This window comes from Lissotriton helveticus, chromosome 6 (assembly GCF_964261635.1).
Source record: "Lissotriton helveticus chromosome 6, aLisHel1.1, whole genome shotgun sequence".
Lineage (NCBI taxonomy): Eukaryota > Metazoa > Chordata > Amphibia > Caudata > Salamandridae > Lissotriton > Lissotriton helveticus.
Window position 1 is genome coordinate 1858760319 of NC_136067.1, and position 19314 is coordinate 1858779632.

The 19314-nt window shown below is 44.1% G+C and overlaps 1 protein-coding gene across 3 annotated transcripts in view; it reads right to left on the minus strand.

Annotated features, from left to right (window-relative positions):
* The window catches only part of ESRRG (estrogen related receptor gamma), a 702537-nt gene that overhangs the window by 125221 nt on the left and 558002 nt on the right, over positions 1–19314 (minus strand). For all 3 annotated transcript variants that reach the window (XM_078649784.1, XM_078649785.1, XM_078649786.1), the window contains one exon: positions 16665–16781. In XM_078649784.1, coding sequence (XP_078505910.1) covers positions 16665–16781 — 117 coding nt within the window. The remainder of the gene's footprint in view (positions 1–16664; positions 16782–19314) is intronic.

The window sequence follows — 19314 nt, forward strand, 5'->3', positions numbered from 1 at the left end:
GTTGTAACGACTTGCGTTGTAAAAGTTGTGTGGTAAAGGTACTGCGTGGTAAAAGTTGTGTTGTAAATGCTGTTCACCATGTTAAAGTGGGTCAGTAGCCTTAACAGCTCACATGGGTCTGCACAGAAGCAAGTTTACCCACCACCCTCATATCCTGGGTCCGACTACTCTGAAATGTTCTCCTTACCCCTGCTATTCAGAGGGCTAGATGGGTCTCCAAAGACGTCTGAGGTGCATATAAGTTCACAAACCAGTAACTCAACCTTTCAAATGTAGGATCAGCTGTCTGTATTGAAGGGAGTGAGGGAATGCACCCTGCGGCTTCAGGACTGCTCTTCTGCTGAATCAGGGCTACGTCACCGCAGGCATTTACATTAATTCTTATTCAAATCTCTAAAGATAAAATGTGTTTTGCAGGACTCCTTCAGTGCCACAGCTACTCCCTTACTGATAAACAAACGTGTGTCTCTCAAAGGCCCTTCTGAACTGCTCGTGTTCACAGGGTGCACAGTGGTGCGAGGGACGTACCACCATACCACTCATGGCATCCTGCCACAACACTTGTGGCGTTCAAGTACCCCCACCATACAGTACTGCAAATGCACGCAGGTGATGAGCAGCCTGTTGCACTTAAAAATCTGTGCATGTTCCAGGAGATACTCCCTACCCACAGATTATTTGAGGTTTGCTGCAAGGAGGAAACGTTACCCTCAGTGCTGCAGCCATGGTCTGCAATGAAAAGAATGTCAAAAGTGGGTGAAAACAGGGCACCGGCACTGCATCATTCAAGCGTGAAATGGGCAGGTGACATTTTGACTGGAAGGATAGGATACTTGTCTCTGAAGTTAAACTTGATACGCAAAATATTTGTTTCCAATTTTAAGACATATATCAATTATTTATGTAGAAATTTGCAAGGATTATTAAAAAGAAGTAAGATTTCTAATGAAAATGAGGAAGGTTTGTGGGGTACTGAATTAGGGGTGTTCAGCTGAGGACCTCAATTGTGCCACGTTTTCCAACTACCCGGCGGTTGTGTAGAAGGCTACGGCCTAAGAATCATTGTATGAAATACATCTTAGGTGGATATCCTGAAACATTGATATAGATACGAACTTTAATGTCCAGCCCTGGACATCACTTTAACTTATCACCTGTGAGAGTTGACATTTGGCAAAACCCTAAACCAACAGTCCTGACCTTCCTAGTAAATGATCAGATTACACATTCAAACTGCTGGTCCAGAGTAAAGATTAGTGGTCTAAAGGATCTGATAGGGGAAAGTGTCTGGAAGCAAAACGAAGTAAATTCACTTGGCAGCGGGAAAACAGTCCTTGGCTTGATATTCCAATTTCCCTCCCCTTCTAACTAAGATGAAATGGTAACTAGGCCATAGCATCATGCACAGCAAGCTCGCGCTTTAGAAGACAGGCAGTGCCTGCGAGAAGGATCTGAGAAGGAGACACAGCCCTGATCCCTCATTAAAGATAAGGGAATGCTGGGACGGCATTCAAATGAATGCAAACCATTTGCAGCAATTGTCTGCTCTCGCCATCTTCAAATGAAGGCAGGCATTGCATAATCCTGGCGGCCCGAGCTCCTGACAGGTGGATGATTTATGCTCTGGTCGGAAGAAATGGAGAGCCTGCAGAGGAGACAGCCTGAGCAAGGTGGCGGCGAGACAGATGCTCTCGGTGGGCCTGTGGAGGCGGGCAGGCTCCAGCTAGCTCAGGTGCAACCTGAGCACGTCAGTACTCAACTCCTACCGCATGCTCACGTGTCTGTGTATGTGTGTGTGTGTGTGTGTGTGTGTTTGTGTGTGTGTTTGTGTGTGGGTGTGGATGTGTGTGTGTGTGTGTGTGTGTGTGTGTGTTTGTGTGTGTGTTTGTGTGTGGGTGTGGATGTGTGTGTGTGTGTGCGTGGGTGTAAATACACAAGTGTGCGTGTGTGGGGGGACATACGTGATTGTGTGTGTGTTTGTCTGTGTATGTATCCTCCACACACAAAGATATCCATATTCATGTGTATGAACTTCATTGGGATAGTCATGACTGTTCAGCTTTATTGCTGGCATTTCAGGTATTTGGCAGAGTTGTAAAATGGCCACCACTAAAGCAAATGATCATATTTAAATGCCTTGTAGTATAGTACTCATTTTTGGCGATTTTACAGATAAAATGAATTAATTCAAATTACATCTAAACTTCATTGGACAGGAAAGCGTGGCCTTAAGAAAATGTAATTCATCACTAAAATATATCAGCAATAGTTTATTATATTGCAATACTGCATGTCCCTCTTTGTGGGGCCAAAGACGCTCTATGTATTTCTGTAAGGATTCTTTTACAGTATTATCTCTCCTTTCACCCCCATACAAATCTCCTATAGTAAGGGAAATCCTACTGAAGTAGGCATGAACCAGGTCTTTCGCTTTCAAACTTCCCCAACAAAGGTGACAGTGGCCCCAAGCACAAGTACATCCATTTTGTCTCCCAGAATGATTAATGTCATTGACAGCGATGCACTTGAAATATGGTAGATCCAACCTCCACCACTTTGCGGCACACGGCCTGCATCCACCCAACTCTAATTGTACCCCCCTATTTATGTGTCATTCCATAGGAAGGATGCTCGCCATGGTAATTCTAAAGCCAACCTAGCAAAAGTCCCTGCCACGCCAGCGTTGCACCACTCACTCAGCACCAGGCAAATCCTTGGAGCAAAATATTATCTCAGACAAACATTCTGACACTCTATTGACACCTGCAACCTGGCTGCATCTCTATTCTGTCAGGTGATTTGCGAAAGAGCCCGAAAGACACAGCAACAGCCCTATTTGAACAAGACCGCAGTATTGGCCAAGAGGAAAGATAAGACTAATTAAGGTTATTGACACTAAATTACTCTTTACCCAACTGTTCTGTGAGAGATTAACAATGAAGCCTGTTCACGTCCTGGTTGGTGTAGAATAAGATGAAACAATTCTCTGGTCTCAGGGAGTAAATCTATCGCCCGCTCTCATTAACCAACGAACCCTCCCTTGAGCCAGCAAGGCCACAGTAACAATGGTGTATGCTTTCTTATAGGATTATACCACGCATGGAAATTATGTGATTTTTTATTCTATTTTTATGGTTGCTTATTCTCTATTATTGTAATCAAATGATCAATGCAATAAAGTATTTTTACTACTACTACTACTAGTGGTGGGGGGGTGTAACTGGGACGCGGAGCATCAAGGGGTTCTACCACCGGTGTAACGCGGGTGAGGAGGAGAGGCTGCAGGGTGTAGCGCTAAGAAGGAGTGGAGGAAGCAACCATCCACTCAAATGAGGCTGTGTGGGACTCCACCTCTGGGTGAGGAATAGAGACATGGTCCTCTGGTAGGTAAGTATGTCCCGTTCCATTGGCTCTACACAAAAACCTCTTTTGAGCCCCAGTATACAAACTAATATTTTGCATTTTTGATTAATGTTTTGTGAAATCCCCAGGAGCGTAAGTAAGATTTGAGAGCTGGAGCTATGTCTTCGCACTCAAAAGGTTTCCTGCTATATATATAAGAAAGGCAGCCTCTGATGCATTGTTTATCCAGTAAATTGCTGAAAAGCCAGTTTAGTGTGTTTACTCAGCCTCTCATCCTTCCAGGGTCGCTTAATGGAGTACCATTGGGCTGAGTGATAATAACACCTCCTGTTTGTCCATAACACTGGGAGAACGCTGCTGTGGCAGGTGGTGAGAGGCAAAAAACACGGGAAAATTGATTGGCTTGCCCAGAATCACAACATGTTGAGCCTGACGCCGAGATTCGAACCTCCTTTCCTAACTCCAAAGTCGGCAGTTCTGGTCCCAATAAAAAGCAGGGGGGCCACACCCTAGTCTTTTTCAATGCCGAATATTCCTACTGCGCCACTCTCCCCCGACAGGGGGGGGGGGGGGTGGAAGAACAGCCACAAGCAATCACCTTCCACAAGCAGCCTGCTGCAAAGTCCCCTCACAGAAAGGATAGCAGAGAGGAGGGACGAGCAGGAGTGAGACAGGAGAGGGGGACCATCAATTGAAACATGTAGCGCCTGGGAAGGGAGGCGCATTCCAAATGACTAGCATTTGAGGAGGGACGTTAACAACTTATCACAAAACAAACGAGAACAAAACGAGCGCGGCTGCCGCCTTGCAATCCGCAGCACCTTCCGCCTGCACGGCTCCCTCTCCCCGGGGAGCGGCTTGAAGTCTTCACACTCCGCAGCCAAACGCTTTTTTTCTACCGTCATTAGGCTGCAGTGTTTAAGAAGCATTCATAACAAGTCCTCTGCCTGCTATGTTGATGAATAAGCTGTGAAAACCGGCGGCCCCCTCGACACCTCACCTCACGCGCAGGAGCACGCACGGACGCTGCGCGTGCCTTCTGACGCGTGGGCGTAAATAAACAGCGTGCAATGTAGCGGCGATGTCTAAGGCGCGGCGCTAATGCATTTGCATTCAGAGACGGAGGGTGAGGCGAGGGGATCGATTTTACTAGTGAAGCCAATTTACGACGAACGCAGCCAAGACGGTGCAGTGTTTACATGCGAGAAGAAGGCCACAGACGCATCCATTTTTGGCCTAATTTGTTATCGCAGTTGTTTTCTTTCATACGACGAATGCATGTTGCCTAATTTCTAGTTTTTAAGGTTTTGGAAAGTGTAACTCCCCAATATAAACAAACGTGTTTAAAAAAGTTTGCCAGCCTCACTTATTGCGAAGCTGAGATTTTTTTTTTTTTTAAAGAGAAAAAAAACGGATGGAGAGAGGCCTTGTTTTGCTGCAGGGCCTTTCCTGCTTCTGTGCAGGGCCGGGCCTAGCAACCCTTTATTAGTCTTCAAGGCAGCGTATTCCTCAATGCCGGAAGTCCCAGGGCGGTACTTCCGGGATCAGAGAAAGGAAGCTGTCCTTAGGACGCCCTACAGTAATGCTGGTGATAGGGGTGAAAAACATATATATCTGCAAATCCCCGAAGCCTCATGTCCTGCCAATGTGTGGCTGACCATCTTGCAGGAGAGATGGGTGAAGTTTAATTTGCCACCTTTGGGCAAATTCAGGACATTTCGTTTTTCTTCAAGTACAAAATTAGTCCATTGGCCCTACGACGTTGGCATCATTAATACTCCCCACCCTCAGATTAGTTATTGATATTAGACATTTCCAGCCTTCTAATCCAACAAGTGCCCTGGAGAGAGAGGCTCGTTATTCCAGTATGATGAGGGAGCAGGAGGCAGGCTCAGGTCCATCGTGGGCAGTCGGGCAGAGGAGGCCCAGGGGCCACCAGTTTGCCCCGTTCCATCATACGTAGAGGACAGGTTTAACCCCTTGCGTGCATCGGAAGGCCGCCGGCCGTCCGACGTCACGGTGGGCATGTGCGGAGGACCGAACCACGCCCACGCCATAAATCACCCGCACCGCGGCGGAATTTCCGCCGCGGTTAAAGGGTTAACAACTTGTGTATTAACATGTCCTGTAGGGCAGTGACACTTTGGTGTTGTGCTTTAATTAATCTCATCTTGTTGTGTTATTCCATTCACACAAGGTTGCAAGGTTTAATCTGCTCTCCACTTTGCCTAATACATTTTTTTTATTCTGTCTTTCATATCAGACCTTTGGTGTCCTATTTTGTTCCGCAAGAACCGAAGCCATGCTGATATCCTGAAAATTTGGTACAGAAACGGTCCTCTTCGACCAATGGAAGAAAGCTCTTTTTTAGACACTTCCTTCCAGGAAATGCACCCTTAAAGGGCTGAAGGACAAAGCGTTCTGATTGGTCAACAAAACAAAAATAAATAAAACAGTAAAAGTGGATAGGGCTGGAACCCAACATCAATATTCTAATTGTCCCTTTGGCTATGCGCAATTGTATCTTAACGTAACATAACAAATCTTTCTGCATATTTCTGCCCTTCCTAAGAGCATTCTTCCGCCAGACCATTTTTCGATCCAGACGACTAGTGCTGAGCGCACAAGGGAGGCTGCCTCCCCAGCCACAAATATGCAGGTGTCTACCTAACCGGAAAAGGAAAAACGATGATGCACAACAGTACGCGTTCCTTCTCCAGATGTAGAGCAGGACCCCCTTTATATTAAATTCAAGCACTTTGCGACAAATGGCGGTGCCATATTGATATATGTGTGCATGGGTGGCAGGGAGCAGGAAGGAAAGGCTGCTATTTGTCTGAGGGCTCATGGGAAAAGATGCCACATCAAACGCGCCCCGACATCCTTCAAGCCTGTCTCCGCCTTCCCTTATCAATTACACCGCTGTCACCACACCTCCAGAGCAGAAGCAATGCTGCTGCATTTTCGCCCAAAGCAATATTTTGCTAGGTTCAGCTACTGTAAAACATAAAAGGAATAAAGAAGTCTTCAGTATACTAAACATGCCAAGGTTCTGTGTCTAGTGGCATTCAATTTTTTTTAATCTCAAACATTAACCAAATATTACTGGGTTTTTGCTGATAAAATAATGACACTTTCATGCATTTACAGTTCTAAATCTGTAACAGGAAGGCCCTTTACTCTAAAATTACTAATATTTATTGCAATGGCAATAATCGATCATTTATTAGTCAGTTACAGTAATTCTCATTCAATGTCCAGTTTAATTCCTGTGTAACATTGCCTTCTTAGAGGTCTTGTTCGAATTGTGAAGGTTACAATGTAACTCGAAGATAGCGCCAAATATCTAATATTGTAATTTAGCTTAAGTCAACTTTATCTGATAACATGATGAAAAAACATAATTATCGTTTTATTATCAGTGTTTCTAGGTAGTTTCACGAAAGACAGACAGCAGCAGAGGGCGCTGATAATGTTTTTCAGACCTGTTAAAAGTAATTAGGGTGTATATTTGTCAAGTTTAATCTTCAGCAGACAGAAGCAAACTTACTGCTTATGGAATTTTGACATTAATATAACAGAACGCTCGAGATTCTCTGGTTGATGTGATAGTAGTAGTTCATCCACTCCTAAGCTTGTTTGCTTTGCATTCTGGGACTTGTAGCCCTGTTACACACATCTGGCAAACACAAGAGCTCTGTGCGTGTGTTTTTTCCTGATTAAAGTATTGACTGCTCTGGAGCAAAGAGACACATTCTGAAATTACTAAATGTGCACATTATCTTAGGGCGCGCTAAGGGGTCGAATCCATGGCGCCTGGTGCTCCCACCCTTGACATTACTGGGCGTGAGCGCACCAGTCCTATTTTAATGGGTATGTTTCCCCACCCAGTAAAACTACATTTGACCCAGAGCAGGGAAGAATGAATCAGACACAGCCATGTCACAACATGAATCCCAAGATTCTTCACCAAAGAAGGACCACGTGATGCTCCCCACAGCCGCAGGACAGCCTGGCAGATTCTGGACACTCCCGACACACCCAATTCACCCCTTCCAGAGCCCTCAGTTTCTCATGCTCCTCTTTGCCTTGTGTTTAAACAAATTGTGAATTAGAGTGGTCAATTCTCTGGAATTGGGGATAACCATTTGGCAAAGGACCAGGTAATATTGGGTCTGTATAGTTATTTCCAAATGTGTGGACTTAAACTCAAAATTGCATGGTGAACAGGTAACATTCGGAACAGGTAATCCGTACCCCAGTAGTACCAGCCTCTATGCACCGTGCAACTCATAATTGGCTCTTATATCACCATTCAGGGCAAGCTCTTTTTTTGTAAACTGACTAGGGTTCACAGGCTGTACAAGCCAGAATTTTTTCTGATTTTCCTGTGATAAATTCTATAATATTAACTAACAAACATGTGGCGGCCAATCGTGTCTGTTGATGCCAAAGATTTCCTGGCTGCAAAAGTAGCGATCAGTGTAAGAGTGTAGATAAATGGTTAAGACAGTTAAGAGGTTTTATACCTCTGTACTTCACCTGACTAATTTTCCATGTGCTGCTGTTGTAGTTATTTCATGTAGGCTTGTCCTGTGCATTATCTTTGCTAATTTTCTGTGGTATACATGCTTGCATTCTGCTCCACAAACTCAATATGGCAGCATTATGGACTCGAGCTTCAGAGGAAGAAGCGTGTAGTCAGAGACCGACAATGCGTAGTGCTCTAGTACCAATATATTTGTACAATAAGCCATTTTCATTATCTGACTTGCCTCTGTAATCCTCTTTAGGTCTCAGTTCACTTCAGCTTCTCCTTATTCTTTGAACTCAGCACAGGCGGCTAATGAGTTTTGAAATGTTTTGGCTCCCTGAAGCATTTAACTAGTTTCTACAGCTTCATCAGGGAATGAGGAGGGTGAACAATATTTAGATCATGTCATATTTGAGCGGGAACATGCACTTTTCTAAAATCCATATTTATGAGTGGCAACTGAAACAATCGTCAGTTACCTCATATTTTCTCCATTATGATAGTTTTTATTTCTCTTTCCAGTTGTCCACCCCAAAAGGCTTAATCAGCATCACTCCACAATTGTATTATAGCCAGTCATCAGTAGGACAGGGAGAAGAAATTCAGTAGGTTTCACATTTTTGTTACTAATAAACAAGTCTGATTAGTATTTAACAAATATTTTCTTCTCTGTGGGAAAGGTTTAACCTTTTTAAGCCATATTGTAATAATACTACCTGAAAACACAGCTCATTATTGGAAATTATCTCTTATTGCTTCCACGTGTGCTTTAAAAAGATCCGAATAGAAATCCCAATATATTCTATTTTCTTTGGAAATCTGTTTGTGCCAATGAACATGGAGGTTTGAGTGTTGCTCCTTAATACAGCATATATATATTTATTTGCTGGTATTCTCATGAGATAATTGTCCCCTTGAGGTGGGGCGGAGCTGAAGGAAAGGGCTCCTAACAATGCAGAGGTACATTTGTCGCAGCTATAGTTCTCTCAGTAATGTTCATTAACACTATTAAAATGCATTGCCTTAAAAACGATAAATGTGAAAATAATATTAATTGTCACTACCGAAGACATTCTCATAATTAAAACATCTTTATAGAGTATGTTGGGATGTGGTGTAAAACACAACAGGGCTCCTTAACCTCTTCCATGCTCATGACGGCTCCCGGCCGTCATGAGTCACGGTGGGCGTGTGCTGATGACGGCCGGGAGCCGTCATGACCACGCCCGCGATAGGAATGTCCAGCACTGCGGCGGAATTCGCGCCGCAGCGATGAGGTTAAGGCTTTCCCGTCCCTCTTGCTGCAACTTCTATACAAGTTAAGGGCTCAAATGATGCCCCAAATGAAGGGAGGTGGAAGCTTTGGGGAGGAGCCTTCGGGGAGATTTACACATGCGCCAAAAATTCAGGGGAAGCAGAAATGACAACACACATCCTTTGACACTGTATGACATTACAGGGGTGACCACTAGACCCACACTTTGCGATTCAACAGCCTCCAGTTTTCTGCTGATGAGTTAGGGAAGGACATGGAGTGGCAACTAAAGATAGTAAGTGTCTCTTAGAGCCCAGTCTACATTCTCTTCTTATGGCTGCCTTCATGACCCAAGATTAGAGGTACACAGAGTAGCTCAAGGGGTATCGCAGGGAGAGTAGTGTTGACAGCTAGTACTCTAGGTGACAACTAAATAACATCTATGAATTATACGTCCTCAATATGCTTAAAAATAGGCTTTTAATTTATGTGAGCATCAAGAGGCGACAACACCTACATAGGTCCCAGTAACTTCACCCTCTCTCCATCGCCCTCTGGGACACTGTCATTGAATAACAGCGGCAGCAGAAGATGCACTTGCCAGTGTGTCTGATGACCTGTACAAGGTATCATTCAGTGACAGTGTCCTCTAGTGGAGGCATTGGGAAGAACATCAATTGACAAGCAGCACATTATTATCATACACTAATGCCCACTGTACTCCATAGTTTACAAATAAGAAATGAACTTGTGCATGTCCTACTAACAAACAGCATCGCGTAACCCATCTTTTAGTAAGTCAAAAAACTATGAAACTGCTTTGCTCACTGTTCAACAACACCTGTTCACAGCATGAATGTAATTGGAAAAAAAAGTCTTGCAAATCTATCTCTTTGTGCATTAGGAGCAGGTCATGTCTAGCGCCGGGACACCTCCTCGTGAGGTAGCTGTTCGCGCTGTATAAAATCCAGTATTATTATTATGTCAAAGATTGTTCAGCGTAAGCAGACAATTCTGCGTGCCAGGCGCATTTCTAAATTTACAAAGATATTCATTGGCACCTTGTTCCAAAGTGATGCGAGGTTCCTTTCGCCGGAGCTGTTGAAACCTGATTTTATTTTCTGGATCCGCAACTATTTTTTTTGTAACTTGATTTAGCCTGTCAATTTGGGGCCATGCTGTGCCATCCACATGTAGCGACTGCTGCGACAATGGGGGAGGCTGTAGCAGCAAATGCTATTATAGCCTGGAAATTGAATTGAACAGGTTTACATTTGAATAGATTTTCAGCATCATGATCCCTCGCATGCGGGACGCGGGTGGCATTTGCAGCACTTTTAAGATGCGGGCTCCTTATTCAGTGCTGTGTGGCTGGCTGGACGACGTCTGAGAGACTTTGTGTATCTAAGCTCAGATTGGATAGACTTAGCTGCATTTACAAGAGGATTTGCAGGAGCCAAACGTTTTGGAGTGAACTGAAAATGTGTAACTGGTTGATATGCCCACTGCTGCCAGCCACAGTAAGATGAAAAGCTTCAACAAGAATCACAGTTTTAAAAACCCTCACTCCCCACTTAACTTTAGGGATCGAACACAAAACTATGAACCGCTTAACTTGGTAATGTGGAACACTTCAATATGTACCATACCAGCTCAAAGAAAAGTTCATTTATATTCATAAGGCAGGTGGAGAATACTCTATTAAGTGGAAACTCACCAAGAGAGCATACAGGCAATCAGGAGTGGTTGACTGGCCACATGGGCAATATAGGGTCATTGAACTTGGAAAAAGAGGCAACCATTGGCTTTGGTGCATGACAGGGTGTTTAGAAGGATGTATGACGTTACAACGCCTACCTTTACATCGTAAGTTTTACAACGCATACCATTACAACGCATAATGCTTTTGGGTGCTGGATAGTGAATAGTTTAATTTACTATTCCAACTCCAGTCCCCGTGGATAGTAGGGAAGGTTATTGGATAGCAAATTAACCTATTCCCTATCCTAGAGCGCCCCACAGAGCAATGCGTTGTAATAGTTTGCGTTGTAAAAGTTGCGTTGTAATGGTAGTTCGTTGTAAAAGTTTCGTTGTAAAGGTTGTATACCGTTTAGAACCAAGGCCCTTATGTATCGACCCTATAGACAGAATGGGCAAAAAAAAACATTGATGCTTCCGGCCCAAAAAGTGATGTCACATCCTAGTGTCAGATAGTGAACATGGTTATGTTGTGAATGACAGCAAAGAATAGGGTAGTGGATAATGATGCTCATAAAACTTGCTGACCTGTTCTTATGTTCTAATGATAACAGTTATGGGTAGCATTATAAACCACGGCATTGTTATTCTAACAAAACTGTGTTCGGCCTTTGTTAATCTTTTTTTTTTAAGTTCAACAAGAGGACTGGCCGTGATTTTGGAGCTCTCAGAATCTCCAAGTGTACTCTGAGCAAATTAAGGACATGTGAAATATGGAACGTCTCTGAAATGATCACTCTTACTTCAAAGATGCTTAGATGTACCTCTTGCATTCGAAACATGGAAATCAATGAAGACATGCAGCCCAGGGCGGCCCACTCGACTAATGGCAGATGAAGTAAATTTATTTTAATATCTGAACCAATAACAGCATTGCAGGCGAAGAGTGGTTTAAATCTGTGGACATGTCTGCGTGTAACAACTAACAATGACATTTCGGCATATAAATCCAAATGTGGGGAAAACTATCGGTCTATTTCTATTGCTCCTGGCATCTGCATTCCATTCCATGAAATGTGACTGTCTTAAATTCCTCAAATACCTCTTCAAACTCACAGATTACAATGAAAGAGTCACCACTATGTGACTGTCTCAAAATAAAGCTTTTGCTCTATAATTTTAACTTGATCACAAAATTGAATTTTGTGTTCCTATAAAGTAAACCAACCCATCCATCTCAGTAACACAATTAGTATGGATGCATCTTCTCCTCCCGCGAGCCATAGGCGTGTGCATCTGAGTGCCTGATTTTTTCATTTAGGATGAATATTTAATGCAAAGATTTTTTTAATTTCCCAGTGGGCATATGGTGGGGAAAGTGTCATTTGTCGTATATATTTCTTAAATGCTGTAAGTTTTTTAGGTTCTTCTTGGACGCTATATTGATTTCCTGTAAGTTGATTACTCATTCTTCCCAATTTCCGTAACCACCCGCGCGCCCAAGTTGAGCTGATAAATTAGTTCATGATCCAGAGAAACAGGTTTTGGATCAAATGCAGCAAAGCGACCATCGCTTTTTAACCTTGGAAGTCCACGTAGTGAGTGACTTTCTAATTGGGGTATTTATATACCTACATGTAAAACACAACCACATTCATGTGAAGCGGATGTATGACGGTACAACGCGTACCGTTACAACGCGTCCCTTTACGATGCAGTGTTAACAACGCAAGTTGTTACAACGACTTGCGTTGGGGGGGGCTGATAGTGAATAGTTTAATTTACTATTCCAACACCAGTCTCCCTGGATAGTAGGGAAGGTGTTGGATAGTAAATTAAACTATCCCCTATCCTACAGCGCCCTCCAGCGAAACTCGTTGTAATGACTTTCGTTGTTAAAACTGCGTCGTAACGGTACCGCGTTGTAGCGGTTCCGTTGTAAAGGATGTTTCCCATGTGAAGCAAGCACAAACAAACACTTTTAGTAGGTAACAGAGACCATGCTTATTTAAATTCATTAGCCAGATTATTTTGCCACCCTCTGTGGATGGGCATTTTGTATAGTGACCTATTAGTACATATGTTTTATCGTAAAATGACAGGAGGGTCGCAAAAGTCACAGTGTGCATGTGCACCCACTTTGTGTGACCTGTACAGATGGGCGAGCCACTGAAAGCTCGAACCAGGCTTGAGCCTGAAGTCTTGCTCAGCTGGAAATCCTGTTGGAACCTTGAGCCCATAACGAGCCGAGCTTTCATGTAGCTCCTGCCCCCTACCTCTACCCAGGCTGTGGCATTCCTGTTAGAGCTGATGGCTGGGGAACCAGGCTCGAGTCTCATCGTTAGCTTAACCACTTGTGATTCTGGGCACATCACTTAATTTCTCACTGCCTATAAACAATGCATGTGGCCTTGTGTAATGTAACTGATGCTTATGTAAAGCACTCAGCTTTCGGATCAAGTTCGTACTGTATATAAAAACTGAAAAAAGTTAACCATGAGGTATAAACAAGCTCATTTCCTGGCTGAAGTGAAACCAGAAAACCTAGATAATCATGTCTTCCCTGCTTAAATGTGTGATCTTAAGCAAATATTTAATTTCACCAAAACTCTTTTTTCTTCATTATTGCATATGAAAGCACTTTCAAATATGTGAGTTCAGACTGCCAGCTGTGCAACCGTCCCTTGTAATAAGCACTTCTCAGTGCAGTGCTAAAATGTTCCTTAATAATGTCAAAGCTTCCACGTGTTAAAGGAGTACACTCTTTTGAATTCTAAAGAGACTTTACCATAGTGTATGTTTGTTATATGATTTACATACAGCTGCGGCGGCCGATGCAGGTAAGAGCGGTGGGCCCAGGTGAGGGGGGATTTCGAGAGACGACTACGAGGGGAATTTATTTATTTATTTATTTTTCCCTTCTGGTCGTCTATCGAAATCCCCCCTCACCTGGCCCTACCGCTCCACCGCTCTTACCTGCAGCGTCCGCGGCTGTTTACATAACAAATATTTTAAGGGCTCGGCTCTTGCACGGCCCCGTAGATCCGACCCAGATCCTTGGCTCGGCTCTCCCTGTTAATTCGTTGGCTCGCCCACCTCTAGCTACCTGTCTGAGCATACATCAGGCTCTTTGTCCAATACTCCTAGGATGCTGGTCATAATGTGTTTTCGTCCACTTGACATTACAAAATGGGACCTAGGGTGAGTCTTCAAAACTGCATTACCATGTTATGTTATGTTATGTTATATTTACTTTTGTATAGCGCACGGCTACTCAAAAAGAGTGTCCCGGCGCTTTGAGTAAGGAGGACTACAGTACAATAACATAACACAGTTAAAAAAAAAAGAAGGAGACAGCGATAAAGAGGGCAAACCAAATATATGCAGCCTACTGGGTAAACAACCAGGTTTTAAGACCTTTTCTAAAGGCAAGTAGGCTGGTGGCTCCCCGAAGTGTGAGCGGCAGAGAGTTCCACAACTGTGGCGCCAGTAGTCCAAAGGAGCGACCTCCCAGGCGAGCTCTCTTCACTCGCGGGACCACCGCCAAGAACAGAAATTCCGATCTCAAGGAACGAACAGGGTGGTAGAATGCAAGTCTCTTTTGGAGGTACTTTGCTCCAACCGCATGGAGGGCCTTGTAGGCCAAGGTCAAAGCCTTGAAGGCGATCCGCTTGCGGATTGGAAGCCAGTGCAAAGTCTGCAGCAAGCCTGCTGCACTGGCACGTCTATTCAAGCCAAAGATAGCTCTCGCAGCAGCATTCTGCACCACTTGGAGCCGCTGTAGCAGATACTCTGGCAGGCCCAAGTAGAGAGCGTTCGAATAATCTAGCCTAGAGCCGATCAGGGCCTGCACAGTCAGCTTCCTGTGCTCCTCAGACAAAAGAGGAAGAAACCTCCGCAGCATCCTAAGGAGGCCAAAGCACATCCCTGACACCCTGAGAATCTGGGATTTCAACGTAAGCCCCTTATCCATCTTGACCCCCAAGTTCTTCGCAATCTGGGATGAACAAGACGGAGGGAACATATTGATGGGCCACCAAGCCTGCCAGTCTGGCTCCGTATCGCACCCAAAGAAGAGTACCTCGGACTTATCGGAATTGCACTTGAGGCTGTTCAGTTGGAACCATTGAAAAACAGCCCCAAGGCAATCCCGGATACTCTCCCCATCAAAGTCTCCTCCTCTCTTACACGAGAAGAGGAGCTGGGTGTCGTCTGCGTAGGATACGATCTGGGCCCCGAACGACTCCGCCAACGCCGCCAAAGGGGTCATGAAGATGTTAAAAAGGGTCGGGCTCAAAATAGAGCCCTGTGGGACCCCGACTCCCAAAGGCGGCATCACGGCGGAATCTGGCGAGGCCCAGACCGTTTGCTGGCGGACAGCTAGAAAGGAGGAAAACCAGCTGAGCACCGTCCCCCGTAGTCCTATCTCATAGAGTCTTGCGAGAAGGCCATCATGGGGGACGGTGTCGAAAGCCGCCGACAAATCCAGCAACACCAGCATGGCTTTGCCTCCCGAGTCCAGAACCCCTTTAATGGTTTCCATGCGAACTTAAGTAGCAAAATATGGTATTGCTCTGCGGTAAGAACCAAGTGGCAATGCTTTTTGAAAGACTTATGATGTTAACATTATTAAATATAGTCATAACACATTAACATATTCTGCTTTCCTCTGGTTGCTTTCTAAATCATGGCTTACAGAACTCCTGTGAGCTCACGTAATGAATGCATTCTCATGTTTACGGGTTCATAAGCGTTGGGAAATAAAGTTCCTTGTAGCTGTTCCACAGATGGTACATTAAGGCTCCTGGACTTAGTGAACACATCAGATCATCAAGTCTGCAGCAGTGTCCCTACACATAGCATGCAGCATCCAGTCATCACCCTTTAGAGTCATTTCATGCATGAGAATTATATGATGGTGCAAGGGCGGTACAGGGCGATTGGTCTCCTCTTCCTCAGCACATCACTACGCAGCTATGGCGCGCCAGTCTTTAGTGTTATGTCAGATAGCTCCTTGATCATATCCCACTGAGAGACACTTTGCTGGGATGTGACTGATAGTTCCTTTTCTTGGGGTGCAATTGATTTATTCCTGATTTCTTGTGAAAAGAAGGTGCGGAGAATACATTGGTAGATTCATTTGAAATTTAAATTTTATGGATTTTCTTTGTTACTTAATATTCAGCTTTCCCCAAACAAGAGTTATCTGGAATCAATAGGGTGGCTTCAGAATCCAGGAAAGGCAAAGCTGTCAATGAGTAAAGGACCTGGATAATGGAAGTATTAAAGGGGGATTTTCAGAAAAGGGGCAGGACGCAAAACAAAACCTTTTATTTGTCTGCTACAAAAGGTGTAAGCGAATTGTGTACACTATAGTCAAAGCACTTACCGAATTGTTCATCTGTGAGTTCACACATGCTCAAGGCTCCAAGCTATGGGTTTTATCAAGACCCTCCCAGACCCCTTGTGTGTATCTGTGTCCAAGTGATTGTCTGTATAGAAATATATGTTGTGTGTCTGCGTGAGCGTGTGTTTTGTGCCTTTCTTGGTATGAGTATTTGAGTGTGTGTGTTTGTGTGTTCCTCTGAGCCTGTTTGTGTGCCTGTCTGTGTATAGGTACGTTTTTATGTATGTGTGAATCTATGTATATGTGTCTTTGTTTGTCTCAGTAATTATGTGTGTTTGTGTGTATGTATCTGTATGATTACGTGCCTGGATATGTGTATGCAGTGTGTTTGGGTGTGTTTACATCTGCGCAGATATCTGTGTGTTTGTGTGTGTGTATTTGTAGACATATCTATATAGGTGGCTTACCTTCTTTGAGCATGCCAACTTTTAAGCACTTCATGAAGCGGCAGGCCTGGCAGGACTTGCGCCGGCGCTTGGTGATTTCGCACTCGTTCGTGGCTGGGCAGCTGTATTCTATGTTACCTGCAGCAGACGGTGAGGGGAAGAAAAATCAAAGAACCCACAATGAATAGGTATTGTCACAAGAACAGCTTTAACACAATCACTAAGATGCAGCGGATCAATCCGCTCAGGCACTGCGATGGCGCGCCACATGGTTAATCCACAGAGACATCTCCGCGCCAAGCTGGGGAAACCTACGCGCAGGCATTGTTTGAAGAAAGCTAGGGCGCTAAAGCAAGTCTGACTGTTTCCTACAAGGCAAATTATTGCAGAAGATTGCACAGGCTTCACGCTGTTGCTGCTGGGAAATGGAAAGACAATACCACATGCCTAGTTGCAATTCTAAATGTCTTTATCTTAATGAGCAAAATCTTTTAAGCCCTGTTTTTAATTTCAAGGTAGCTTAATAACTTAAGACTACTTAAAACAACAAGATATTTTGCCTTATTTAGTTGGGTTGAAATGGCTTGCGAGAACCTCATATTTGCATATAGCATTTGAAATTGAAAAAAATGGACTATCTCCCTGCTTGGACTGCAATATTATTAGATACAAAGAGATTACTCATGAGTATTTCCCTGCAAGTGAACTGTTTTCTGCTTCCCGCCCTTTCCTCGTTTCCAAAACCCAATGCTGACGATGGGAGGGTGGTCACCAGCGCCGGATTAGACTTGATAAGGCCCTAAACTATTTGAAATATGGGGCTCTTATAAGTCCAGATTTTCTATGTGACTATGTCAGTGACAAATACGATTTAATCATATTTTTTGGGGGCCCGCAAGAAAGTGGGGGCCCCAAGCTATAGCTTGTGTAGCTTATACGTAAACCCTGCGCTGGTGGTCACAAGACAGGAAAGGTCTATACATAGGCTGAACTTTTGCATAAAGCATTTCCCCCCCCACCAGCCCTGTCATATTCTCCCTCAAAGGCCGTGCTTTACTTCCTAACCCTTTCCCCCTGTGATTAAGTGCATTAGTATCTTAATGAAAATGCATTCTGTTTATTGGCCCCTTGGGAAATGGGAGGTCATCGCAGCAAATGCATAAATTGTCATCAGAGACAGTCCGAGCATAATTGCAATCTCGCTCTTGCGTGTTCGCCGCTCTCAGGGTCCGGCCGCGCCTCCACCCCCCCTCCAAGAAACATGCGCGCTGCCTGGTAATTAGCATAGAGTCTGCCTGGGACCTGGGCATTGATGAAATATTTCAGAGTTAATCACACTTTGTAAACACTGATTTATATTGACTAGCTTTCTCCAGACTGATGCCTCCTCATTAAATATCACATTAGCGGATTGCAGCCTAGCACAAAGACTAAAACGCTCAGCAGCGGCTAATTCACCAGGAAGTAATACTTAAGGCACTTATATCTATTGAAAATGGGTTAAGTGTTTATGATAAAGAGGTCTGGCTGGTGTAACTTAGGCTAGATAAACCCATCAGAAAATCTCTCACTAAATTAGCGTTGCATCCTAGCAAGTTTAGAGCAATAAAATTGATGTACTTTACCGCCACGTAAGAGGCTCGCGTAGGGTTTGCGCGAAGCATATATCAGCCTGGATATGCTTACTGTTCGTCCACACAACAAAGGCTGGTTGAGGGTCTGTGAGGTAGCAGGACTGTACAAACTTCACACTTTGGGAACTAAAAAACCTTATATGGGCTCATTAGCGTTATGGATAGTGGTTTAAATAGAAATAGAGAAGTTGTGGTACTCTTTGTTCAGGGTACCTATTTGCTCCAGAGAAGTGCTGGTACTCTCCTATTAAATGTATTGCAGCAGAGCTGAGAAGTGCTGGTACTCTCCTATCAAATGTATTGCAGCAGAGCTGAGAAGTGCTGGTACTCTCCTATCAAATGTATTGCAGCAGAGCTGAGAAGTGCTGGTACTCTCCTATCAAATGTATTGCAGCAGAGCTGAGAAGTACTGTTACTCTCCTAATAAATGTATTACAGCAGAGCTGAGAAGTGCTGGTACTCTCCTATTAAATGTATTGCAGCAGAGCTGAGAAGTGCTGGTACTCTCCTTTTAACTATATTGCAGCAGAGCTGAGAAGTGCTGGTACTCTCATATTAAATGTATTGCAGCAGAGCTGAGAAGTGCTGGTACTCTTCTATCAAGTGTATTGCAGCAGAGCTGAGAAGTGCTGGTACTCTCCTATCAAATGTATTGCAGCAGAGCTGAGAAGTGCTGGTACTCTCCTATTGAATGTATTGTAGCAGAGCTGAGAAGTGCTGGTACTCTCCTTTTCACATTTGAGAAGTCCAGGTACTCAGTACCTGCCCATTTAAAGCACTTGTTAAGGAAAGACATCTTAAAATGACTGTGCCTGTAGAGGATGCCACTGACTGCATGATGGGGGATTCCACTGTACAGAAAGTGCAGATGTATGTGTTTATTCTTCCTCCATGGAGATTCCCATAATTGTACAGATTGGAACCTCGCTTTAATAGCGTCCATTAAAGTCCTGATGGACCTTAGACACGCAGGCATAAAATCAGAAGGCTAGTACAGAGCCTACATATTGAGTGAGTCCTATTCCCGAAAAATGGGC